The 27,302-nt window shown below is 36.6% G+C and overlaps 2 protein-coding genes across 2 annotated transcripts; both read left to right on the plus strand.

The window, feature by feature from the left end:
* The first annotated feature begins 8,627 nt into the window (after positions 1-8,627).
* LOC132050418 (vacuolar-processing enzyme-like) lies at positions 8,628-11,915 on the plus strand. Its single transcript, XM_059441651.1, has 9 exons — positions 8,628-8,870; positions 9,371-9,535; positions 9,634-9,790; positions 9,902-9,987; positions 10,079-10,299; positions 10,736-10,784; positions 10,997-11,200; positions 11,337-11,543; positions 11,661-11,915. The coding sequence occupies exons 1-9, from the start codon at positions 8,700-8,702 to the stop codon at positions 11,796-11,798; spliced, it is 1,398 nt and encodes a 465-aa protein (XP_059297634.1). The 5' UTR covers positions 8,628-8,699; the 3' UTR covers positions 11,799-11,915.
* Positions 11,916-17,600: 5,685 nt separating this feature from the next.
* On the plus strand, positions 17,601-20,338 carry LOC132049003 (uncharacterized). Its single transcript, XM_059439682.1, has 4 exons — positions 17,601-18,503; positions 18,609-18,814; positions 19,051-19,553; positions 19,764-20,338. The coding sequence occupies exons 1-4, from the start codon at positions 17,601-17,603 to the stop codon at positions 20,336-20,338; spliced, it is 2,187 nt and encodes a 728-aa protein (XP_059295665.1).
* Positions 20,339-27,302: the final 6,964 nt, after the last annotated feature.

Consider the following 27,302-nt stretch of genomic DNA (forward strand, 5'->3'; position numbering starts at 1 on the left):
GTAGAAGTATATTTTTTCCTTTTTCTTGGTACAATTGACAATCGTACTTTCCCGGGACACTTTTCTTTCTAAATGAGGCAAGTGCAAATGCGAATCGAAAAAAATAGAACCGTTACAGCCTAACTGCATGTGACCGAGCAAACCACATGGCTTGCTAAATCAACTTGGCAGATGTACTGATGTAGAATATAAGTTAAACATAAATGATTTGGGAAAATATGAGATTCAATAATCATAAGTCTGAAAATAGTGTTATATCATGAATGCGGAAAATAGTCTGAAACATAATAATGTAGACAACAAGGCTAACCCAACTGCATATCTGACATGACATGACTGAACTAGTCTATGAAACCTCTGAAAACATGAGTCTGAATACTAAAACTATTTACCGAGACAAGGCCCCTGGTATACTTCTACTGCATGACATGACACGAACTCAAAATAAAGATAACACCTTGAATGAATTAGGGCTCACCAAAAGGCCGATCAGCAAGGTACTAACAAAACGCATTCGTCGTCCCGTAAATCAATACTGCTATCGAAATACGAGGCCTAGGGAAGTTAAAAGGGGCGTCAACACATTTGAATTGTCTTTGGTATGTAAAGCAACTGAATGAACAAGCACGATACATATAGTAATAGAGCTGAAACTAAACATGAACATGAGTATAATTTGACACGAGTATAATAATATATGGGTAAAACATCTGTAAGTACACATATATCTGTGGGAGAGCCTTAATATAACCCACAAAGTGAAATCGCCACGGGTACGTGAGTCCGGTACCCACAGCTCGACCTACGGGAGAGCAGCCCCCCACACCTTGCTGGTACGAGACATAAGCATGACATGAAATGATCCAATCGATTGTACGAAGGTGTCGCTTTCAATCCGGGCGGACGGACCCCACTCCTACGTTGACATACATAGTTTCGGTCGTCCGAGCCTTTCGATAAATCTATGCTACTCCTAAAAACATGAACATGAACATGAACATGGTTATTGTTGGCTTAAAAGCCCATGGTTTTCATAATATGACTTGTAAACATGACTCGTATGTATAATTTAACATGAATATAGATACATTATATAACTTTTATGAAACATAGAAACATGCCGGATTTCATGGAATTGAGTGTAATGATTCATGACTTGTATTTAAGAACCCATGGAATTCAAAGCATTTGCATTCATGGATTACGGATAAGTTCATCACAATCATAATGATGTATCATGAATACAATTATGAAAACTGTAAAGGAAAGCATGATATATAGTTATACATGTGTTTAGGGTTTTCATGAACTAAAGCATGATCTTGATTCTGAAGCGAAACGTGTTTCATGGATTGTACATGGCGTGGGGAAGAACAATAATGTTCCCACAAGTGGATAGAAACCCTACATACCTTAGTTTCTCCAAAACTTGAATAAAAAGTATGAACTTTTAAAGAAGAACCCCAAGAATCTGAACTTGAAACCTTGAGAAGGGTTTTCTTGAAACCCCTAAGATTTTAGTGTAGAATCTTGTTAAAAATCCAAGTTTATGTGTTAGAATTACTTACAAACACATGGGAGAGACTTACCTTGATGTGGGAGGATGCATAGAGGAGATAAAAGTTGTGCTAGGGCTTGGAGAACTGAAAATGGAATAAAAAATTGGAAAAACACAATTTTAATGAACCTTTGGGTGGCATTAGCATCTGCGCCACATATGGCCTTCTATAGTTACAGATGCTAACGCATTTTCGAAACGGAATGTTGGAAACTTCGGGACGGAAAATTTTATCCCAAATGCGTTGAGAAATGCATCGTAGATGGCCATCTGCGTCGCATTTTTTGTTCTGCATCGCAGACGCTTGTCCGGCGGAATGCTCTGCTACCCTTTAGTAAAACGGCCATAACTTTTTATACAAATGTCCGCCTGACCTCCACAATATATGGATAGAAAGGTATTAGAAAGGCCTACAACTTTTATTAAAGAATTCTAGCTGAGGACCTCCACAATATATGGATAGAAAGGTATTGGAAAGGCCTAATGTCACATCCTGTGACTCCACAAGCTCCATGTTATGTCCCGTGTTTTTGCGTACGGTGGAAAATTATGGAAATACTTAAGACTTGTATGTTACAAGGCAACAATTTGATTTTAGTTAATATGCTTATGTCGTTTGTGTAGAAATTATTGGTGTAGAGACATCGGGGAAGGCCGAGGGGCGAATTTGGAATTTTGGAAATTTGTTTTGGGAATTACAAAACGAGAATTTTAATGAATTGGGCCAAGAAAATTGAACAAAAATTGAGGCCCAAGACGAGGGGTGGCCGGCCAGGCTAGCCCAAGCCTCTAATTAAATGGTCATGTGATTTTCACATGACCTTTAGTTGGATAAATATCATGACATGCCTTAGAATTTTCAAGAAACACAAAGCAAAAAAAAAAAACAAGAAAGCACCCCAAAGGAGGCTCTCGGCCGAACCAAAGAAAAGGAAAAAGAAAAATTTCCTAGCCTTGTGTTGCTCCTAAAAATCTTGTTCTTCTCATATTTGTAGAGTACGCAAGACGCTCTCCAACGTGATATAATTAGTTTGGTGAAAGGAGCACGTTTGCGACTAGTCGGAATTTCAAGAAAAGGTAAGAATTTTGCCCTTTTAATGTTATGGAATTGGTATGAATATGATAAGGATTGAGAATAGACGAGAATCCCGTGGTTTTGATGTATGTATGAAACCGTGGGTGTGTGTGTGTGTGGTGTGTTTGGCCGTGTGCCATATGGTTATAGAAATGAAATGAATTCAAGTTCAATTAGTTTGTTAATTGTGTTGTTGTGATCTTAGTAATGTAAATAAGGGTTTAATGACTTGAATTGGCATTGGAATTGCTTGTATGTAATTATGGGAATTTATGGGAATTTTATATGATTTTATATAATGATGAAAGCAAGGTTCCAAAGGTGAATTATGATTGTTGTTGATGAGTTGGGAAGGAAAACAATGTGATTTGGAAGCTTTGTTGTGTTTATGGAAGAGTTGGATAGAATATGAAAATTGGCGGAATGCTTGAAATTGTGAATATCGTTTGGAACGTCATTGGAATATGTTTGGATAATATTGAATTAGTTAATGAATATGGAAAATGTTGATATTAGTTGGCTAATGTGAAGTTTGGATGAAAATTGTTGAATTGTGTAAAAGGAAGACCATTTGTGCCATAATGTAGTTTATGAGGATTATTGATGTTGTTGGTTGTTGTTGTTGATATTTTGAAATTTTGAGATAATTCTGGGGATGTTATATATATAGGGGGAGGTCTTTGCCGAAATTTCGGTGAGACAAAGACAAAGTTAAGTGAACTCTTAAGCCTTAAGATTCCTAATTGGTAACTTTGACCATTTGCAGATTCTGAGCGAAACGGGACTTGAGTTTCGGGCGAGCGTAAGACGTATCTAAGGTATGTAAAGCTCCCCACTCCTTTCTTTGGCATGTCTTAGTATGCTAGGTTGACATCGGAACCCCGGGAGCAATTCTGCTCCTCGAAATCCAATTTATAAAATGGCTACTATTCATTCAATTCAATTGAAGCCTAGTGACTCCATTTTGACTAGAAAAGCAATCAAACGTCCGAAACCTATGTAAAGGTGATCAGTTCACTTTGAAATCTTCATATATGATCTTATAGACTCCAAACGCCCATAGATTACGGTTGCTACCTCGACTTGACCCGAGGTGTGGCCCGCCGACCCCGAGATGCCTTATTTGTCCTACAGGATCTCTTTTGGATAAATTTCGATAAAGAATCTTCGATTTTGAAATTGTTCCTTATGAAATAATGTTTTGAACCCTATGAAGTACTATGTTATGTTTTGGAACCATACGTACCACTTTGGAACTATTTTGTGGAATAAACTTCCGTACCAATTGTTTATCTGACTGTTTTGGTTAATAAATTGACTTATGAAGTAATCAAGTTTTGAAAGGCTATTTTGATATACGAATCGCATTGTTTGCTCACGACTCCGCTCGTGCCTTATTATGACTTCGTTCACCTGATCCGGGCCGGTTTTGTGATCGTGCGCTTTGTATGCTAAATTCGGAAGTATGTTGTGTTTCGGTTTCGAGACCTCGCCATAGGGCGGTTACCGTATACGGAGTTATCTTTGTGATATGGCGTATGATATGATTTGTTTTGTTGACGCGGTATGTCGCGATATGTTATATGTGATACGATATGTTTGGGGTTTGTACGGGGATTTGAAACCTTCACGGAGTATCGTGTTGTGGCGCCGGCGTCGCAGTGGTGACCACATTCCCCGAGCGTTGTGCATGATTTTGATTTGCATTATGTATATATGTCATAATGTCGCTTTTGTTATACCGATTCGATATATTCTCTCTCGTATGCGTATTTGCCGTGATTTGGATTTACCGTACTCGATGCTTTACATACTCGTACCTCTTTCGCACCGACCCCCTTTCTTCGGGGGTGCGTTTCATGCCCGCAGGGCCGTACGTTGGTGATCCTCCACCGTAGGCCACACTCTCTCGCTATATTGGATTGCTCCCTTGATCGGAGCGTACATTTTGGTATATATTTCGTCATGTTTACCCTTATGTATATTTGGACTATTTTGGGCACGGCGGGCCCCCGTCCCGTCATATGATTCTCGATTCCGTCCGTTCAGAGGTCCGCGGGACATACTTTGTGGGTTGTGCCTACCTCCGTACGATTGTGTTTGTATTTGGTGTGTTCGGGGCGATTCCACGCGCGCCGCGGCCGGTCCGCTATATGTATATGATATTTTGTTGGCCCTGTGTGGCCTTTGTTGGTATTTTCTGTGTGCAGGGTTATTTTGGTTAGTCCATAAAACAAAGGAAACTCTGCCGAAATTTTTCTGGAAATTATCTAAATTGGAAACATAGCCTTACCGGCTTCTGTTATAGATTTGATCGCGTTCGTTATGTTTTGAGGTAGTGTTTGATGGGTATGTTTGGGTGCCCAGATCGGGCACTAGTCACGGCCTACGGGGTTGGGTCGTGACACTCCATCTCTCTCCTACTCAATGGTGGTAAAACTGATCACTTCATGCCCTCTGGAGGTATCAGATAAGGTGATCCTATGTCCCCTTATATCTTCATCATGTGTATGAAAATTCTCTCCAGAGATATTGACCATCATGTAGCCTCCAATAGCTGGTTTCCCATAAAGATCACACTTGATGGACCAAAGATCTCTCATATGTTCTTTGGTAAGTAATTGGGCTTCCCTATCTTTCACAATAAGCCATTAATAATGACTTTCAATACATTATGGATAACATGCATCAAAAATTGGCTGGTTGGAAAACCAGATTCCTAAACATGACTGGTAGAACTAATCTTTGTAAAGCTTCTAGCATTCCTAGTCATGTTATGCAGTACATTAAGCTCTCTGCCCATATCCTGAAGAACATCAACAAGCTTCAAAGGGATTTTATCTAGGGCACCACTACTAGAAAAAGAAAAGAAAATGTACCTCTTAAAATGGGATACTATCACTAGACTAAATGAGAAGAGGTCTTGACATTCCCAAAGATAAGTACAGAAATAAGGCAAGCCATGCCAGTCTTTCCTGGAGAATGTACAACAATCACAATGCCCTTTGGGTGAGAACCCTCTACCATAAATACTGTAATAGAGGGACTGGAAAACTGCTAAGTCTAGAACCTGGCAATGTATTTTAAATGGGTGGAAAATTTCTCCAAGAACACTAAGTGGATCATCCACAAGGGGAACAAAGTCAATAGGTTCACTGATAATTGGATCCATAACCATGAACCCCTTAGGAACATCATTCATGGCCCTCTCAGCCTTGAAGACCAGCAGGCAAAAGTCAGTGATTTCCATATCACTGGGAGACGAGATCTTAGAAAGCTACCTTTCTCTATCTCCGAAAAGAACCATCAAGAACATGTTTATACCTCTTTCCACCACCGCTGAGGACAAACTAGTATGGCAAAACACCATTGGTGGGAAATTCTCTACGAGACAAGCCTACCACTCTGTCTATGCAGATCTCTCTGAGAACCAAAGTCATGTTGCCAAACCTTTCTCGTAGATCTGAAAATTTTAAATCCCCAACAAGATCAAATACTTCCTTTGGCTTCTGCACCATATGAGACACTGCCATTAGTAAATTCATCCACCACATTGGGCTGACCATCAACCCTTTGTGCCATCACTGCAGTGAGGCTACTTAAAGTATCTCCCACATCTTCTTTGAATGCCCTAATGTCATTCTCTATTGGTACAACCTTGGCCAGCAATGCACAAATGTTGATTGTAGCAATGACATGATCTTCACTGACAATGATTACTAAATATATGGATGAAGCTTAGGAAGAAGAACTTTAATAGTCACCTTATTTGGGAAAATCTTCTTCCTTTTTGTTTCTGGGATATTTGGATCACTAAGAATAATAATCCCTTCAACAATAGGAAAAACAACATCCCTGTTGGCAAAACCATCAACCATGCAACCTAAAACCACCACTGTGCTAGACAAAAGAGTTGCAAACCTACAAGAAAGAAGGTCACCTTAAAAAGGAAACCCCTTCCTAGAGGGCATCTCAAACTCAATACTGATGGATCCATTGACACAAAAATAGGATGAATTGGGGGTGATTGGGGGCACTATTAGAAACTCCAATGGTGACTGGGTCATGGGGTTCATGAAAAGCATCCATAGCATGACCAACACCATGAATGAAAACCTTGCACTTAGGTAGGGCCTCAAAATGACTTGGGATGACAAGCCAATACCTTTGGAAGTGGAGGTTGATTCTCTAGTGGCAATTAATATGATTAACAAAGGAAATGAAATACTAAGCCCTATTATTTTTTATTCCGGTTCATTGCTAATGATCTTTGGAGAAACCGCTGGTGCAACATAAGTAGTGGGAACAAAATAGAGTGGCGGATGCCTTGGCAAAACAAGGAGCCAAGGAAGCTAATTTTGCGGACCCAAATTTTTGGTAGTTCCTCCAATGTTTGTGAATGAACTGTTTTGGGCGGATATTCCAAGAACTATGTGTAAAAGATCAGTTTCGGATTGTAATATTTTTGAAAAACTTGTAAACTCTGATGCTACATGGTGTGGCACCAATTATGCTAACTACATGAACAATATATATATAAATACATATATAAAGTATCTTTATGAACCAAAACAAAAAGAACACCTTAAAGCAACCAACACATATGTAATTAATAGGCACCTGACAAACTTAAAGTAAGCAACACATAGTAACAGAATAACAGTGTGCGAAGGCACGGGCAATGTTGGGTAATGTTGAGTGCTTCGGGTAAATTGTTTGTGCCTCATGGGCAGTTTAAGTAATTAATAGATATATGAGTAAAAAAGGGTAATTAAATAGGTTTTGATGGGTATTTTGTGTAGTTTTCTCTATTATTTATCCATCGGAAATAAGTTAGACAAGTAAATTAATAATTATTTAATTAATTTTAGAGCGCAAGCAATAAATTATTTAAGGGATTTTCTCAAAAATACACAACCCAATACAATATATTACACCCACATAGCCTTATTTTTAGTTAACATTCACATAGCCAACTATTTTGTCGTAGCAGTGCTTATACACACGGTAAACAATATTATACAACATTATAGACTTACTGTAAAGAATGTATCAACCTTGTATAAAAATATATACTAGTTTATATGATGTGTTTATACACACTTTCATACTATTATACAAAAAATTTACAATTTTTTATAAATTTTACAAAAATTGGATTTGACTCCTATGAACTTCAACCTATGAAACTCCACACGAAATAGGTAAAGAATATCACCAAATAGCTTCAAATTTTATCATAACTTCAAAATGACATCTCCAAAGAACCACAAAATAATTTCGACAAACAACTAAACCCATTTGTGAGTTTTCAAACTTTTTAAAATCCTAACGAATGGATTTTTAAATTTTGAATTTTAATTCACTCAACAATATTTAAATCTCTAATGATAAACATGAATATCACTCGCAATCAATTTTTAAGCATGATTTCTGGGTCATTTATCGAAGATGACAAGGCTTCAATATGCTCAAAGGCAGAGCTTAAGACTTGAAAGTTTCTTTCGGTTTATGTACAAAGGGGCTAAACCGGGTAAGATGTAGAAATATGGGCCCGTTTTTGTTGTTAACTTTAACTAGGTGACAGGGAGAGTAAAAATCTCATTATTTAATTTGGGAAGTCGATAGCCATACTTCACACGTAGTGATTTTATTACTCCATTATTCTCTAACTGATTACACTGAATTTAAGGATTAATAATTGTGGTGCGGTCATCAATTTTGGCACTAAATGGTTCAGAAATTTTTCAAAAAAGAGTCGATGCTTTTAAACACGTTCCTTATTCTAACAACTCTCTTTGCTATGTTTTATGATTTTTATTGTTAGACTAATTACTCCACAGGGTAATACTTCTCATTTATCAAGGAAAACAAATATAGAAAAATTTAACAACTCGTCATAATTTCATGAGGTCTATGTCCACACGTTAGAATGAGACAATTAGTAGGCTATTAGAAAGCTCTATAAATTTGTCACACCCAATTAATGGATTAACTCACTAATCAAAGCAGCGAACTACAACTAATTACTTTTCTCTAAAGTTCAATCACTTTTAGTGTGTAAAAATGGTTCGAAAAATCTTTGTTGCATCATTCTTAGTTGCATTTTTTGTCCTAGCTTGTACTGTTGAGGGTCGTAACATGCTAGAGAGCATTGTTGAAGATGACAATTCCATTGGAACTAAATGGGCTGTGTTGGTAGCTGGATCAAAAGATTATTATAACTACAGACACCAGGTCATATTTACAATTCTTTCTTAATAAATTTAATATTTTACTATTCCTTTAATCTCAATATGGCACTATACAATGTTTGAGGTTGAATATGCTGAAGTCTTTTTTTCTTTTCTTTTTTTGGGTTTAAACAAAAATTATCTATGGAAATAGTTCCGCGAATGGAGGATAAAGGGAGTTAACTTAGGATCGAAATTGCAATTAATATAGTGCAACTTCAACTCTCAAAATAACACCTAACAATTAATTAAAATATACATATTGCATTTGGACTGCATTGAAGATCGTATGGTCAAAGGTATTAACTGTTACACATAAATTGGAATTAAGGGCCAAAAGAATTAATGTTCAAGTGACTTATTTCTCTTAGTGAACGACTAACTCCTATACACATCCACCCTCAATAATAGTTATTTGTCATGGATATAATATATAAGGCAGCTTATTAACAAATGAACTTCTAATGCCTTTCTAATTAATTTGTTCCTTTGGCCTTATTTCAGGCTAATGTATGCCATGCTTATCAACTACTGAAGAAAGGAGGTCTAAAAGATGAAAACATCATTGTATTCATGTACGATGACATTGCTTATCATCCTGAAAACCCTAGACCGGGAGTTATCATAAATAGCCCCCATGGCCATGATGTGTATGAAGGAGTACCCAAGGTATGTTTCTCTCTCTCATATTTGTCCAGATTTTATTACTTATATTTAATGTGTCTTTTTTTTTTTCTTTAATGTTTTATTTGTGTTTTGTGACATAGGACTACACAGGAGAAGATTGTAATGCTGACAACTTTTATGCTGTTATCTTGGGAAATAAGAGTGCTCTAACTGGGGGTAGTGGGAAAGTTGTGAACAGTGGTCCAAATGATTATATCTTTATCTACTACACTGATCATGGTAGTCCTGGTGAAATTGGTTAGTAATCTCAGGATCATTTAATTTCTTCTCATTCTGTTCATGAAGTAAAATAGAACTTACTTCAAGAAAAACATACACACGAAATTTCTAATCTTTTGTCATTTTTAGAAATGCCTACAGGTCCACCTGTCATTGCTAATGACCTGAATGATGTCTTGAAGAAAAAGCATGCTTCTGGGACCTATAAAAAGATGGTAAATAATTAACAATTGTTATTTTTGCTAGTTTGAACCAAAGATATATTAATGTATGGTCTAACTTTGTTAATTGTTGGATCTTAATTAGGTATTTTACTTAGAAGCTTGTGAGTCTGGAAGCATGTTTGATGGTCTTTTGGGGAAAGGTTTAAACATATACGCAACAACATCATCAAAGCCGGATGAGCTCAGTTGGGCTACCTACTGTCCTTCAGATGATGGTGAGCCATGCCTTGGTGAGTGTCCCCCCAAGGATTACAAGCATGTCTGCTTGGGAGACTTGTTCGGTGTTTCTTGGTTGGAGGATAGGTACGTAAATGTTAGCTTCATTTTTTGACTTAATTATTTCAATATGGTACGTTATACCACTTATGCAAAAATTGGAAACACATATCGGAGCTAGTGTATATGTAAATTGAGTGAGTAAAAAGGTTGCATTGACTAGGGATGAGGAAATTTTGTCATAACTATATATTTCAAGGAGCACTCTTTGGGGCTAGCTTAATTCTCATTATGGATGAAAATAGAAAGTCTAAAATATCGAAATGATTAACTCCTAGTCGTTGTTAAGTTCTTCATTTTCCTTGTAAAGAGATATTTGAAGGTTTATCATTGGACAAAAGTCATAAATTTCCAAGAAATACAAAGATATATGATTGTGAAATTGAAAATGATGGTTTTCGAGCATCCTAGTAATTTTTATTATATGTCAAACTAACTGCACTTTTGTTCTACTAATGGCCAGTGATTTGCACAATCGGCGAGTTGAAACTTTGAAGAAGCAGTATCGGCGGGTAAGATTAACAACACTAATAATTAAATTATTTCGTAATACTAGATGAACAGATCTTCACTAAGAATATTACCAAGATCAATTAGTCATTCAAAAAGATTGTCACAATTTCATTTTGTGAAGTTTTAAATATCATATACTAGCTAGTTGTTCATTCTACTAAATCATAAATATTTCCTAATTAACCTCGTCGGATGTTTTATCCATTATCAGATTCGTAAAAGAGTTCTAAATAATGGTCATACAGAAGGTTCCCACATCATGCAATATGGTGATTTACATATACATAAGGATGCTCTTTCTAGATACATGGGTTCTGATTCTGGAAAACATACTTCTACCAATAACGACGAGTCATCGATACCGTCAAGGCATGTTAACCAGCGCGACGTTCATATCTTATATCTAAAGTCCAAGGTAATTTTACACTAGTTTAATTTCTACACATGACAGGTAAAACAATATTTAACTATGAGTAACAGTTAGTAAGGCAAAAATTAATTAGACATGTTACCTGACTTCTTTGTACTTTTTCATCAATAATTAATGACAGTTCGAGGCTGCTCCTGAAGGGTCTACTAGAAAAATGGAAGCTTATAAGCAATTAAGTGAAGCTATATCAGAAAGACAACATGTAGACAACAGTGTAAGACATATTGGAGTTGTTTTATTTGGAGTTGAGAATGCTGCTGAGGTGCTAACCACTGTTCGACCTGCTGGACAACCCCTTGTTGATGATTGGAACTGCCTTAAATCCTTTGTAAGCATATATATGTTAATTAACTTAATTAGTTCTTATGCGGTCTTTTTTTTTTCCCTTACGAGTTTAACGACTATACACTGGCTGTATAAAGAAATTATTAATGTTGGTGAACAGGTGAAGACGTTTGAGTCACATTGTGGATCGTTAACTACCTATGGCAGGAAACACGTTCGTGCATTTGCTAATATGTGTAATGCTGGAATTAAAAAGGAGGAACTGGATGCAGCAACTAAACAAGCATGTGCTCCTTAATTTGGGAATTAGATTACTCATGTAGCTTGTAAGAAGCAGTTTAATTAATCTGCGTACTGAAGCAATGTATTAAACAATTAATCTTCTATAGTAATATATTTTCCTGTTGTTGAGGAATGTCGATTTGTTATACGTACCAACAATTATTAATGGGAAGAGTTGGTGTTCGATCTCTATTGAGAACGAGTCATGCTTTGCTTTGATGATTAGATTGTAGCTTCATTTAGGTCACTCATCCTCAGAAATTGTAGCTTAATTATAACATGCTTAATCCGCAGGTAATAATTATATACCCACTAAGGTTTTCCAAATGAATATTGTGTGGATAGGAAAATGAAAATCTGTAGGAAACTAAGTTACTAAATGGATAACATATAATTGGAGTGAATACTGGAGGGATTGGAAGAATAGTAGTACATAACTTCTTAATATTCCACCGGTTTCCATTAAACTGTGTGAATTCGGTTTTACAAATCAGAATCTTGGTGCAATTTTGAGCCATCCTGCTTCAAGATCATTGCATTCTCAACCTTATTTTGAGATGTCTTGTAGATCTTCACAAATGTTGTCGACATCTATGTTGAATTCGCTAATTTTGCCTCTGATTCCAGTTTGGAAAATCAGAGTTCGATGTCTGCTGTATAATTATGGTTGCCTTACTGTCCGAGGAGTTCCAAACTGCGCCAGAGCTGCATATCACATGCCGCTGTGCCTACGATCGTCTCTTATTTGTATAGACACTGTTAAAAAATCACTATTTTCTCACTGAAAAGTGTTTAATGACAGTTGCCAGAGATATTTTGATTGAGTTGGTGAGAAAATAAAAAATAGTAGTGTTTTCACAAAAAGAAATTTGGAAGTTTCCCAATGTTTCAATGGAAACATGTTTCCCACCATGCATATTCCGGTGAACTGGTTCGGTGAGAAAATCATGTTTTATAACACAAATTATCCACTGATTCGCGGTGGGAAAAAACTCTGCTTCTAGTTGAGTGAGGTGATTATCTTTTTTGAAGTACTATCTTTCAGTTCTTTCTGAGCCTGTTTACCACTTCGATGACAACCTCCCTTTGGCACTTCATGCACTACACCCTTAATAGATTCAGTGCTTTGTGTAACAGCCTTAGGCACTCTTCAGTAGCCTGTTGGCCTGGTAATCCACTGCTTTAGTAGACAGAAGGCCCCAACTTCAATGACCCCATAACAAAGTCATCTACTCAATCAATTACAGCACAATTATGCATTCTAATTTCTCGCTACTGTTCTAAGGATATTTGATTTTCTAATCTCCTAGCTAATATGGATTTCATAGTGCCTCTACTGAAAACATCTTGTATCACCTGCCTGTTATCATCTCAGCATTCCTTTGCTTATCTTGGAACATTTTCTGATTCCTTTCTTGTCAAATGTAATAAATGCAACAAGCCAAAGTAATTTTTTACATCTGAACAGTTGCACTCTTGCTCAGTCTAATTCACTTTACCAAACATCTTACCCCAATTTCAGCAGATAGATGACAATTAAAAAAAAAGATGTGTAACAATCTCATTTTGTTCATTGCACATAGGATATACTTGGTTTTCCACTATACCCCATTGAGCCAATCACTTTAATGCTAAGTTTTTGGGCTGTTAGGTTCAACATAAATATCAACTTAGGTAATTTAATACTTATCGCATATCAATCTCCTCCAAGAGACCTTTGGATAATTTCTCCTCACTTTTTGATACTTTCTTTTAATGGAGACTTTTTCTGTCTACTGCATTTATAATACAATAGGTTATTTGAAGTAAGAAATGCAAACTAAAATATTAATGAATGAAATTTAGAAGACAACTTATTGCAACTTAATCTTATGTAGCTTATGCATTGGGAAGCAGAGAGCCGAAAAGCCATCAGTTCAAATCAAGAAGGTTTGATATAACCGATGAAATTGCACCGACGCCATGGGGTGACTTGTAAATCTACCAGTGCAATGGAAAGTACACCAAGCATCGAGCAACGGCTGATGCTTCAGTGGAGTTCAATCCATGGCAATATGATAATTTGACGGACGAATAATGTGAATCCTAATTTTGCATGCGCTGTTGTTGTTGTGGGCTAACCTCTTGGTAGGAAGGAGAAGAATTTGTTGTTTGTGTAATATGTACATTGTAAGTGTAACACATTCATAGTCTTGTTTTTTGGATTGTACTTTTCTCTTTTTAGTTCTCTTCCCATTCGCTCCCTAAGAGAGTTTTAGTTGAAAATTAGCAACCTCAGTTTATCAGAGAATATTTTGGGAAATTATAATATTGTATGTTAATTTATTACGTGTCCTTTCTGCGCCTTCTGAAGGTTCTTCATTTTTGTGAGGGGGAATAGGGACTACCTTAATTTTGCACCCTGCTGCATCTGTTAAATTCGTCAGTGACAGAAAAATGTAGGGGGGAGTGTGTTTCTATGTTTTAGGGATGGGGAAATAGCTCCTGTTAGCTCTTCAGTGTTATGGATACTTCTCAATTTTCTATACTATTGTTTTTCATGACTATGTTGTTAGCAAATGAGGTACTCTGTTTCAGTTTTTGTAGTTTTTGTGTCTTACATCCCTTTTATTCTGTTTAAGAAAAATGTCACCTTGCTATAGCTTGTAAATTTTTTGTTTGACATGACATGTTTAATACCATGAATCAAATCGAAATTTTTGTATGTTGTACGTACCTTTCGTTTAAAATTATGAGATCAAAAGTCTTTTTACATTCTTAAACTTCGTAAAAGTCAAATTAAGATAAGATAATAATACCATTTTCTTTTTGGGGTTGGGTGGGTGTAGGGTGGTGATGTAAGCACGAACAAACTAGTTTCCGCATGAAAAACTGTGTCCAAGATGCAAGAAGCTATAGATGACAGGAATGCTCTTATTCTATACTTTCCGCATTTAGTTTTCAGCTATAGCGGACTTGATAGATAATCCAAGAGATCGGAAGAAGAATTTTGAAGAGTACGTCAACATTTGTTGAAAGAGGGTATGAGGGGCAAGTAGGGGATTTTGTGGGAGGTTGAAAGGAGAGAACGGAAAATACCCGTCTTGACAATAAAAATATGGAATGTCCTTGCTTGATTTTATGTTTTTCCTCCACTTGGAACCTCCACCTGTGTCCTAGCTCGTCCGAGAGCTAGATTTGCCTCAATTTTTTGTCACATCCTTCAGCCTTTTTCACATTAGCTTCCGCTATTTCAAGAGCTTGATAAGCTCCGAAATCTGATTCAAATCCAATTTAGTACTTATGGGTACATAAGAAATATATTAAGTCAGTTCTTTATAATGAATAGATCCAATCACAACTTCGAATATGGAATTCAAAGGGATCAAATAGAATTCAGTCAGAGATACTTCTAATTCATGATACAATTTGTTATAAGCTGGAAAATCCAAGTAAAATGAGAAAGATTTTCTAGGGACTTAGAAGGACATAATATTTCACTGAATACAAAGCATGACCAATAAACAAGTTATACAATTTGTTATAAGCTGGAAAATCCAGGTAAAATGAGAAAGACTTTCTAGGGACTTAGAAGGACATAATATTTCACTGAATACAAAGCATGACAAATAAACAAGTGCTTTCATTTATGTTAGCAGTAGTTTTTATATGCATCTTATTAGTTCTCATTTGGCTGTCAGGATTTGGCATTGGAAAGTCAGATAATAAGAGGATATAATATTAAAGTCATTTGATTCACATTTTGGTTTTGCGAGAATTATGATGATGCCAAAATTGTTGATTTACTCCATCTTTTTAATTTGATACTACTTTCCTTCTTAGTTTATATAACAAAGACAATCTTTTTTATATTTGAGAATTCTTCAAATTTAAATAGTGCTATCATATTTCAACCTTAATACTTTTTTAATAGCATGCTCTTGTAACTGATAGAGATGTTACATGTTTTAAGCCACAGGTTCTAAAGGTAATTTTGTATGGCCAAAGTATTTTTTTTCTTTTTTAAATCATGTGTTTAGTTTAATATATCCATATAACATGAAACCGGAGAGTGATATAGAAATGTCTTGTTGAATTCTTTTTTGTGCCCGTCAGAATCAAACGAATCCAAGATTTAAATTTAATGATTTTAATTATAATTTTTTCAGCACTTGTTTTAAAATTATTGTTAAAAATCTAGTAACTATTGATTAACCACAATCACATCTATCTCAAATATATATATTTAGTAGACGCTCTACGACATGCATGTGTATATACTTAAAAGATACACAATTAAATGTGGCCGACATAATTCGACATATAGATTAAGTAAGGGAAACAATAAAAAGAACCTAAGACCACGTACAATGCATGCAATTTTCTTAAATGCATGCACGTACCAGAAGGTTTTTTTTTTTTCTTTCTTTCTTCTGTAGATAAATATTTTCACAATTTAAATGTTTGAACTCCGTTTAGCGAAATGGCAGATTCCATGGAACATACTGTGTCTAATTCGGACTATTCTTAAGTGCATTAAAGGCGGATTCAGAATTTAAATATTATGAGTTCAAGTTTGCAATTGAAGGTTAATGCAACCATCAAAGTCACAATACATGAGTGCTCTCACACAGAAAAGAACAAAGGAAAGGATAAAGAGAAGGCCGCTGAATCTGTTGAGAATGAAAATCGACTTTCAATGGTCTCTAATGGAGGAATCACTGGTTTGATTGAGAGACCAACAAAGAAAAGTAAAGTGAAGAAGAAAGGCGAAATCGTGGGAAAGAGTAAAGAAGAGAAGAGTAAAGTTTTGAAGTCAAAGTCAGATGAAGAATAAAGGAGGAAAACAAGTTTTGGAAGTTTTGGACTTAAACCACACTTGGGCCTCATTTAACCAGACTTGGGCTTAACCAAATTTGAGTCCCAAGTGTGTTTTGGGCCACAATCTGTCCATCCTCAACAAAGCTGAAGATATACATTTGTACATACACAATATACAGCTGGGACACATATACAACATAGTATAGGATTCTATCTTAGATCATTCTAGAAAATGTATAGTTGTACAAAATACAAATATCAGAATTGTACAATTGTACAGCTCATAGACAGGTACAAAGTTTAGTTTATTGCATTTTTGCCCATGTAACTATTATAAGAATCAGGTTTTGATTCAATGAATACACACAGAAATTTCTCCATATTTTCCTACATTTCTTCATGGTATCAGAGCAATAGATCCTACAAATTGCTCTTCAATCACACTCATTGTGAACTATGGGAGACACTCAGGAAACAGTCATTCAACAAGCTGATGTTGTTCAAGCTGGGAATGGAACCAGTTTTGACTCCAACAGTCCTCTTTTTCTTCATGCTTCTGATGCTCCAGGAATGACCTTGGTTATCAACTCTTTTGATGGAAGAGGATATCAAGGCTGGAGGAGATCTGTGCTCATTGCACTCTCAGCTAAAAACAAGCTGGGGTTTATCAATGGAAAATGTGCTGAGCTTGAGGCAACAGCCAAAGACTTCCCTCAGTGGAGCAGATGTAATGATATAGTTACATCTTGGCTCCTTAACTCTTTGTCCAAAGATATAGCTCATTCTGTGATATATTCAAGAACAAAGAAAGGATCTATGGAAAGATTTGGAACAAAGGTTTGGACAATCAAATGGTGCAAAGTTATATCATCTGCAAAAATAAATAACAGGATCAGCTTAAGGGTCTAATGATGTTGCAAGCTACTTTACAAAGCTGAAAAGATTATGGGATGAGTTGGATTCTCTTAACACAAATATTGTGTGCAACTGTGTGTGTATATGTGATGGAAAACACAAAATGATCAAGTCTGTGGAGGACCAAAGGTTGATTCAATTCCTGATGGGGCTCAATGATGGATATGCTCAAGCAAGGGGGAACATTCTCATGATAAACCCCTTACCAAGCATCAGCCATACATACTCCCTTTTGCTCCAGGATGAGAATCAGAGGGAGGTTTACATGAATCCTCATTATCCATCTAATAGATCATCTTTCATGACAGGAAATCAGACCAAAGGACAACAAAAATTTGGAAATCAGATACAAAGATTTGGAAATCAAACACAACCACAACAAAGGTATGGAAACCAATTTCAAACACAAAGGTTTCAAAATGGAAATCAGAGGTATAATCCAAACCAAAGGGGAGGAAAAGGGAGGAAGAAGAAGTACAATCCAAATGTAACCTGTACTAACTGTTTGAAAACTGGACATGTCATGGATAATTGCTATAGGCTCATAGGATATCCAGATGATTTTCAATTCACAAACAACAAAGAGCATGTCAATGTCAAAGGAAATGCAGCAATCACAGATGAGAAGTTTGGAAATATGAGCATGGGAAATGATGACAATGATATAAATGGACTGAGTCAACTAAGCAAGGATCAAGTTTCACAAATCATGCAGATCTTCAAGCAAAGTCAGAATGGTGCCTCAAGCAGCAACACAACAAAAATTAATGCCAACACTGTTGCTGGTACTATTACTAGATACTTTGGTTCTTGTTTCTCAGTTTACAACACTAAGTCATGGATAGTTGACTCAGGGGCATCCGAGCATATGTGTTTTAACTCTAACTCTTTTCTTAATCTCACTCCCCTTCCTGCTCCTTTAAATATCAATCTACCCAACTCTTATAGGATTCAAGTCACACATACAGGAAGTGTTCAAGTTCTCCCTAAAATTGTTTTACAAAATGTGCTTTTTGTTCCTTCTTTCAGATATAACCTTTTATCTGTCAATAGATTCTGTAGACAATTCCTTTGTTCTCTCAAATTTGATATCACTCAATGTGTCATATAGGACCATTTAATGAGGAAGGTACAAGCTTTTGGTGAAGTAAGAGAGGGACTCTATGTCCTGGAACCTACTGATTTTAGGAATCCTAGTCTATCACAAATCAATGTAGTTAATTTACAAGAAGGAAATTATTCCAGTAGTGGTCAAGTTTCTAAGTCTTTTCCTTTTTCTGCTAGTGCAGTTTCTGATGTAGCCATTTGGCATGCTAGGTTGGGACACTTACCATATTCTGCAATGAAAAAATTAAGTTTCATTTCTTTGCCTTCTGATTCTATTTGTACTTGTGATATTTGCCCTCTTGCAAGACAAACTAGAAATCCATTCCCTACTAGTCAAATTGGTTCTAAAAGAGTTTTTGAGTTAATTCACATAGATCCTGGGGTCCTTTTAAAACCCCTACTTATAATGGTTATAAGTATTTTCTTACAATTGTTGATGATTTCAGCAGAGGAACTTGGACCTTTCTACTAACAGTAAAGAACAATGCTTTTCCAATTTTAAAGAATTTTTTATGCATAGTTGAGAGACAGTTTGATGTTAAAGTGAAGAAAATAAGATCAGACAATGCCTTGGAATTAGGCAAGGGAATACAGGAATCCAATTTTCTTCAATCACAAGGGATCATACATGAAACATCATGCACTGCTACTCCTCAACAAAATGGGATTGTTGAAAGAAAGCATAGGCACTTGTTGGAAATTTCAAGAGCATTGTTGTTTCAGTCTAAGCTTCCTATTTCCTATTGGGGAGAGTGTGTGTTGACTGCAACACACTTGATTAATAGACTTCCCTCTTCTGTCCTCAAAGGAAAAAGTCCTTATCATATCCTTTTTGGAAAACCACCAAACTACAAAGGACTGAAAACTTTTGGTTGTCTCTGTTATGCTTCAACTTTGAAAAACAATAGAGGCAAATTTGATCCTAGAGCTAGGGCTTGTGTATTCTTAGGTTATCCTCAAAGGCAAAAGAGTTATAAGCTACTAGAGTTTGGCACTAAAAGAATATTCATTTCTAGGGATGTTCATTTTTTTGAAAACATTTTTCCCTTTTTCAAAGCACATCCAGAGACAAATCATCTTTTTCCCATTTCCTACTCCACACCATCCAGTGGCTAAGAGCATGAAGACTCCAATCCTCCTATATCTAATCCCACATCAGAAACACAAGCAACTGATCCTGAAATTCCTTCCTCACATATTATATCTGATCCTGAACCACCTGAAGTCATTATATCAGATATTGTTCCTGATCAAAGACCTACTACCTCAACCCAAATTCAACCAGAGAGACAATCAACTAGAACACATAAAAGACCATCCTATCTAGATGATTTTATATGTAATCATGTTTACTTGACAGATGTCTCATCCAATTGTTTTACCCAACCTTCACAACCTTCTACTTTTTCCTTTGGAGACTTGTCCTTGCAAAATCAACATCTATTGAGTTATACTGCTACTATAACAGAACCTACTAGTTTTAAACAGGCTTCTATGAATCCAGGTTGGCTGCAAGCCATGGATAAAGAGATCAGTGCTCTACAGGACAATGATACATGGGAAGTAGTGGTTTTGCCTCTAGATAGGAAGGCTTTACCCAGTAAATGGGTATACAAGGTCAAACAAAATTCAGATGGCACCATTGAGAGACTAAAGGCAAGACTTGTGATTAGAGGAGATATACAAAGGGAAGGAATAGACTACAATGAGACATTTTCCCAGTGGTTAAGATGAAAACAATTAGATGTTTTTTGACTGTTGCTATAAAGAAGGGATGGCCTGTTTCACAACTAGATGTTAACAATGCTTTTCTTCATGGAGATCTTCAAGAAGAAGTCTACATGAAGTTTCCAGCAGGTTTGACTGCCCCTACTCCTAATCATGTTTGCAAACTTAAGAAGTCATTATATGGGCTAAAGCAAGCTTCAAGGCAATGGTATGCCAAGCTTGCAGGAGCCCTTAGTTTCAAAGGATATTCAGCATCTTTGAATGACTACTCTCTGTTTTTTAAGAAATCAGGAACTCATGTTTCTCTCATAGCTGTCTATGTTGATGATATCCTCATCACTGGGAATGATCCTCGAGTTTAAAGCTATGAAGTCTTTTCTTGACACCGAGTTCAAGATCAAGGATCTAGGTGACTTGCATTACTTCTTAGGGATGGAAATTTTAAGAGAGAAACAAGGTTTTATTGTCAGTCAAAGAAAATTCACCCTAGAATTACTGCAAGAATTTGATTATAACTCCTTACCTATAGTTTCTTCACCTCTTGATCCTAGTACCAAATTATCTGCACACTCAGGCACTCCTCTTAAAGATCCAACCATATACCGAAGGTTAATTGGTAAACTAAACTATCTTACCCACACAAGACCAGATCTGTGCTTTGCAGTTCTTGTTCTAAGTCAATTCATGCAAAATCCTTATACGGATCACTAGAGCTGTTAATATGGGCTTGGCCCGCGAGGCCGGCCCAACCCAACCCTTTATTTAAGTAGGGTTGGGCTAAGATTTCTTTGGCCCATATAGAAGTGAGGCTCAAAAAGCCCGGCCTCTAACCCCGCCATTTCAAGGTCAGGGCCGAGGCCGACCTCGAGGCCGAGAAAAAAAAATTAATTAATTTTAAAAAAAATATAAGTAAATTAAACAAAAAGATAAAAAGTAATGAGAAAAAAAAGAATGTACTTACTACTAAGTAGTAATTAGAAACTGGAATGATACTTTTTAATCTTAGAATTTATATTATGTTTAATTTCTTTTGAATGTGATCTGAATTGGTGATTAAAAATAATAATTTATGTTTGTTCTTTTGAATTGTTTCTTCTATGATATGGATTTGCCCAAGAATGGGTGGTAGAAGATTCTATTTTGCAAAAGTTTCATGTTTAACTTGTACCCAAATTCTCTTAGAAAATGTTATTTCGGAAGATTTAAAAAAACTTAAAGGTCGGCGGGGTCTAGCCCGCGGCCCGCTTGCCCGGTGGCCGGGTTGGCTGCAATTTTGTAGGCCCTTCAATTAAAAGGGCCAGCCCGTCCTAGCCCATTTAACTCTTTGGCCCTTTAGGCTGGGCTGGGTTGGGCTGGGCCAGCCCATTTTGACACGTCTACGGATCACTTTAAAGCAGACCTTCGTGTTGTAAGGTATCTTAAGGGAAATCTCGATCATGGACTGTTTCTCAATTCAGACCCATCATTTTCTCTCATAGCATTTTGCGATGCCGACCGGGCATCTTGCGCAGATACTGAAGACATCTATAAGTGGGTTTTTCATCAATCTAAAAGCGTGCTCCTATTTCGTGGAAATCAAAGAAACAAGCATCTATTTCACTATCATCCGCGAATCCGAATATAGATCTATGAGGAGGTAACAAACTCGAGCTTACCTCGGTTAACAAGATTGCTTGAAGATCTTTCTATTACTCCATCTCTGCCAATTCCGGTACACTCTGATAGTCAAGCTGCAATCTACATCGCCCAAAATCCGGTCTTCCATGAATGAACAAAACATGTGGAATTGGACTGTCACTTTGTAAGACAGCAATTCCTTTCAGGCTTGATTTCATTGACATTTGTTCCCTCTGCTTCTCAGCTAGCAGATCTGTTCACTGAAGCTCTTTTCGGTCCCTCGGATGAGTCGATTTTGTCCAAGTTGGGACTCGTTTCTCTCCCCTCCAACTTGAGGGAGGGTGTTGAGAATGAAAATCGACTTTCAATGGTCTCTAATGGAGGAATCACTGGTTTGATTGAGAGACCAACAAAGAAAAGTAAAGTAAAGAAGAAAGGCGAAATCGTGGGGAAAGAGTAAAGAAGAAGAGTAAAGTTTTGAAGTCAAAGTCGATGAAGAATAAAGGCCGAGAAAACAAGTTTTGAAAGTTTTTGGACTTAAACCACACTTGGGCCTCATTTAACCGTACTTGGCTTAAACCAAATTTGAGTCCCAGTGTGTTTTGGACCACAATCATCCATCCTCAACAAAGCTGAAGATATACATTTGTACATATACAATATACAGCTGGGACACGTATACAACATAGTATAGGATTCTATCTTAGATCATTCTAGAAAATGTATAGGTGTACAAAATACAAATATCAGAATTGTATAATTGTACAGCTCATAGACAGGTACAAAGTTTAGTTTATTGCATTTTTGCCCATGTAACTATTATAAGAATCAGGTTTTGATTCAATGAATACACACAGAAATTTCTCCACATTTTCCTACATTTCTTCAGAATCAAGCAAGGTGCGTTGGTGGTCATCACGAAAAAAACCCAATAAGATCAAGTTACAAACAAAGGTGCCCCTAAACCTACTCATAAGAAAGAAGATGCTCAAAAGAAAAGGCCTTAATTTACAGCTCAGAAGGACAAGAACAGTGCTCTAGCCACCTACAAAAAGGATGATGTTCAAAAGGATAAGCCTTAATTTGTTGGTTCAAAATGACAAACCAAACCCTCCAAATGCTGATAACAAAGGTCAAAAAAGGGGTAACAACCGAAGAAAATGGTTTGCTATACCCAAGGTGTTTATCAAATTACTAAGACCAATTTATCTCCACCGGATGCAGTAACCAATTTTGAGAAAGAGCTTAATAAGAAAACGGATATTCCTAAAACCTCTAATGCTAATAAGGAGATTGTTACATCTCCTAGCAAGACAGCAGACGATCCAAAATTTAAAGAGGTAGTGTCCAAAAGGGTTATTTGCAGAAAGTTTCTTTAAGGAGACAACTTAAAAGGAGGAACTATCACCATAGATCTTGGAAATGCTTTCGAATCTCTACAGGATCCAGAAGAAGATATCAATCTATTAGACGAGCCACCTAACAAGGAGGAAGGAGAACTGAGTGATGAGTTCAACTCAGTTCAAGAAGTTGATTTCTCGGACTGTGCAAAATTTGATGATGAAAATGCCAGGAGAACCATCTTCAACATGTCTACTGATAACAATGATGATTTTTTGCAGTCTATGGCTGGAAACCTATCACCAAGAGGCTCAAAAAGCCAGAAAATTATGAAAGGAAATTTTTCTCCTTTAAAAACTAGAGCCCAAATGCTCACCAAAAAACCTCAACCCACTTTTTCCCATGATTAGTATCCTCTCTTGGAATATTAGAAGGATAAGAATCATGGGTGCCTTTGATAGGTTGAAAATTTTGAAAACAAAATACAAAATGTCCTTTATCATTCTCCAAGAAACTGTTTTGCAGGAACCCTTGCAGGATAATCTAGGTGATAAATTCAGGGGTATGCTTGGCATAGACAAATGCTTCTGTAATCCCAACAACAATTTTGGGATGATATTATTTATGTTCACATTTTATATTGTAATGATGAATATGTCATTGTTTGTGTCAAAGGTATTTGTGGACTTGATAAGATCATATTTAGTGTTGTTTATGCAAATTGTGACAGAGAGGAGAGGAAGGATATATGGAAAGCCGTTGAAACTTTCTCTACTACTGTGGACTGCCCTTGGACCGTCCTTGAGGACTTTAATGTAATCACCGGTCTTTGAGAAAAAAAAAGGCGGGCAGCATCTTCTCAACATTTCCAATGTACCTTGATTTTTGAACTGTATGGAGGAATCAAGTTTACAAGATGTTGGTTTCCTTGGTGATCCTTTTACATGGTGTGACAACAGAGACTACGGAGCTATCTGGAAAAGGCTTGATAGGGCATTGATCAAGGTTGAATGGAGTAACTGCTTTGTCTTCACCACTGTCAACCACTTACCAAGATCTGGATCTGATCATGCCCCCCTTTTGATTAATGTTAATATTGAAGATTCTAACCCTTTAAAGTTCTTTAAATTTCTTAATTTTTTGGTTGACCACAATGATTTTCTCGTCCGTTGTTCAACAAGCTTGGCAGGAAAATATCTATGGAAATCCATTGTGGATCTTTCACCAAAAGTTGAAGAGAACCTGCAAGATCCTTAGTGTCTGGTCCAGATCAACTTTTGGTGATGTTTTTGAGGAAGTGGACTCTGGAGGAGAAAATTGTTGAACTAGAACACAACTTGATCGGGGATAACTCTACCGAAAATAGGACTCTCCGAACCTTGCTAATGCCACTTATATTCAAATGCTGAAAAGAAAAGAGATTTTTTTGAGGCAAAAGGCAAGAATCAAATGGCTTGCTGAAGGGGATGCAAATTCTGCATACTTTCATAGCACTATTAAGGGTAGAAGGAAAAAGCTCAACATTCAACAAATAAAGGACAGTGTTAGAAACTGGTTCTTTGGGCAAATAAGAGATTGCCAATGCTAGAATCAACTGCTTCCAAAACTGTCTTGCTTCGGTTACCAATAAAATGAAGATCACCCTCGCTCTTGATTATATCACCTCTATGGTATCAAAACAAAATAATAAGCCCTTCTTAACCATCTGTACTGAGCAAGATATCAAAGATGTTGTTATGCCCATTGATCCTGAGAGTTCCCCAAGGCCTGATAGTCTTAATGGAAAAAAAAAATTCAATCAACTTGGGACATCATCTCTCATGATCTCACTAAAGCTATTCAAAGTTTCTTTACAGGTGCTGATCTTCCCAGATTTTATACACCTAGTTATGATATCAAAAGTGGATCATCCTCAAATTTTTTCTAACCTTAGGACTATTAGTTTATGCAATGTAACTAGAAAAATAATTTCTAAGCTTATCAACTCCAAGCTTGCTTCTATTCTTTCTAACATTATCTCAAAGAACCAAAGTGGCTTTATTAAGGAAAGGATGATTTCATAAAGCATTCTCTTAGCTCAGGAAATCATCAACAACATGAACAAACCTAACATCGAGGGAAACATTGTCATTAATCTTGATATGGCCAAAGCTTATGATAAGGTTTCATGGCCCTATCTCTACATTGTACTCGGGAAATTGGGCTTGGATGAGAAATGGGTGGACTTGATCTTCAGATTCATTTCTAATAATTGGTATTCCTTGATCCTCAATGGTGGTAGATATGGCTTTTTCAACAGAAAATGGGCTCAGACAGGGAGACCCTCTATCCCCTTCTCTTTTTGTACTTAGTGCTGAATTAATTATTTGTAATGCTTAACAAACTCCATAATGACCTTAACTTTAGGACTTTTTATATGCACAAGAATGGTCCTAAGATTAACCATCTTTGTTTTGCAGATGACATTATTATTTTTACAAGTGGCAACAGGAAATCCATAAAAAAGATCATGAGGATGCTGAAAAAAATATAAGGAAGCTTCTGAACAAATAGTGAATAAGCATAAAAGCTCCATAATTTTTCACCCTAAGGCCAGCACAAAGAGAAAGGACAGAGCTTCTAGGCTAACTGGCATGAAAAGATAATCTTCCCTTTCCAATACCTTGGTTGTCCATTGTACTTGGGAAGAAAAATGATTCCACTTTCTCTGGGATGATTGAAATCTTTTTTTAGACAAAACTAGGGGCTAGACAAATTCCGTCCACAGGAGGTAAAAGTGTTCTTTTGAAGCATGTTCTTCGGAGCCATGCCCTCAAATTTACTTACTGTTATGCATCCTTCTTATACTATTTTTGAAATTATTGAAAAAGAATTTAATAGGTTTTTCTGGAGTGGTGTTGATGGTGCTAAAAGACAACAGTGGGCATCTTGGGATAACCTTTCCTTTCCTTATTTAAAAGGGGGGGGGGGGGAGCTAATTTCAGGAAACCCATTGATGTTAGTAAAGCATATAGTTCCAAACAATGGTGGAGATTTAGGACTCAAGACTCTTTGTGGAGTCAATTTCGTAAGGCTAAATACAGTCTAAGATCTCATCCCATCATTGTTAAACGGAGAAGTGGTCAATCTCATAACTGGAAAATCTATGGCTGATATCAAAGATAAAGTGAAAAATTGTATTTTTTGGAATATTGGTAGAGGCAATGTTTCCTTCTTGTATGACAAAATGGACATCTTTGGGTCCTCTATACAAACTCCTTCCAGTAGGGATCATCCCTAATAAAATTTCCATAAGGGATGCTTTTGATGGTCACATTTGGAACAGGAATGCTTGTGGAGATGTCACCTACACCATCGAAGATCATATTATAGATATGAATCTCATAATTTATGAGGAGGATGACAAACCTTTCTGGACTAAGACTCACTCTAGGACCTTTTCTACAGGAAGTGCATGGAGTCATTTGAGATCTCCTAGAGAGGAAATCCCTTTTCTGAACAATCTGTGTAATAAGGCCATCCCCTTCAAGATGTCATTCTTTGTGTGGAGGGTGCTTAAAAGAAAGGTCCCCACTAAGGATATCATTAACAGATCCCACACTAATGATGTTTCTAATTGTGTTTGTTACAAGATTGCTCAACTTGAAACAATGAGTCATATTTTTCTAGATGGCCGATTTGCTGCTGCTGTTTGGAACCACTTTGGTTGTCAATTTGGTATGAATGGAAATTTCAACTCCTTGCAACATGCCTTTACCTCCTGGTGGAACTCAGGTGCCTCTAATCCAATTTTTGTCTTGCTTTTCAAAGCTACTCCTGTAATTATTACTTGGCTCCTATGGAAATCTAGATGCACTGGTAAATATGGCAACCTAAAGCCATTTCTACCATGAACTTATCTTCAAATCTCTCAAAACATTCTGAACACTGTAAGATTACAATTTCTTAATTTCAAATATGACCTACCCTGGTTGGAACTCATCTCTCTTTTAGAGAAAAAAATAGTTTTTAA

The sequence above is a fragment of the Lycium ferocissimum genome, chromosome 3 (assembly GCF_029784015.1).
Source record: "Lycium ferocissimum isolate CSIRO_LF1 chromosome 3, AGI_CSIRO_Lferr_CH_V1, whole genome shotgun sequence".
NCBI classification, from domain to species: Eukaryota; Viridiplantae; Streptophyta; class Magnoliopsida; order Solanales; family Solanaceae; genus Lycium; species Lycium ferocissimum.

Coding starts and splice junctions, on each gene's coding strand:
- LOC132050418 (XM_059441651.1), top strand. CDS start 8,700: ATGGTTCGAAAAATCTTTGTTGCATCATTCTTAGTTGCATTTTTTGTC. Junction 9,536..9,633: donor TGTATGAAGGAGTACCCAAG/GTATGTTTCTCT, acceptor TTTGTGACATAG/GACTACACAGGAGAAGATTG. Junction 11,201..11,336: donor TCTTATATCTAAAGTCCAAG/GTAATTTTACAC, acceptor AATTAATGACAG/TTCGAGGCTGCTCCTGAAGG.
- LOC132049003 (XM_059439682.1), top strand. CDS start 17,601: ATGATCAAGTCTGTGGAGGACCAAAGGTTGATTCAATTCCTGATGGGG. Junction 18,815..19,050: donor GTAGCCATTTGGCATGCTAG/GTTGGGACACTT, acceptor TGATGATTTCAG/CAGAGGAACTTGGACCTTTC. Junction 19,554..19,763: donor TAGGGCTTGTGTATTCTTAG/GTTATCCTCAAA, acceptor ATCCCACATCAG/AAACACAAGCAACTGATCCT.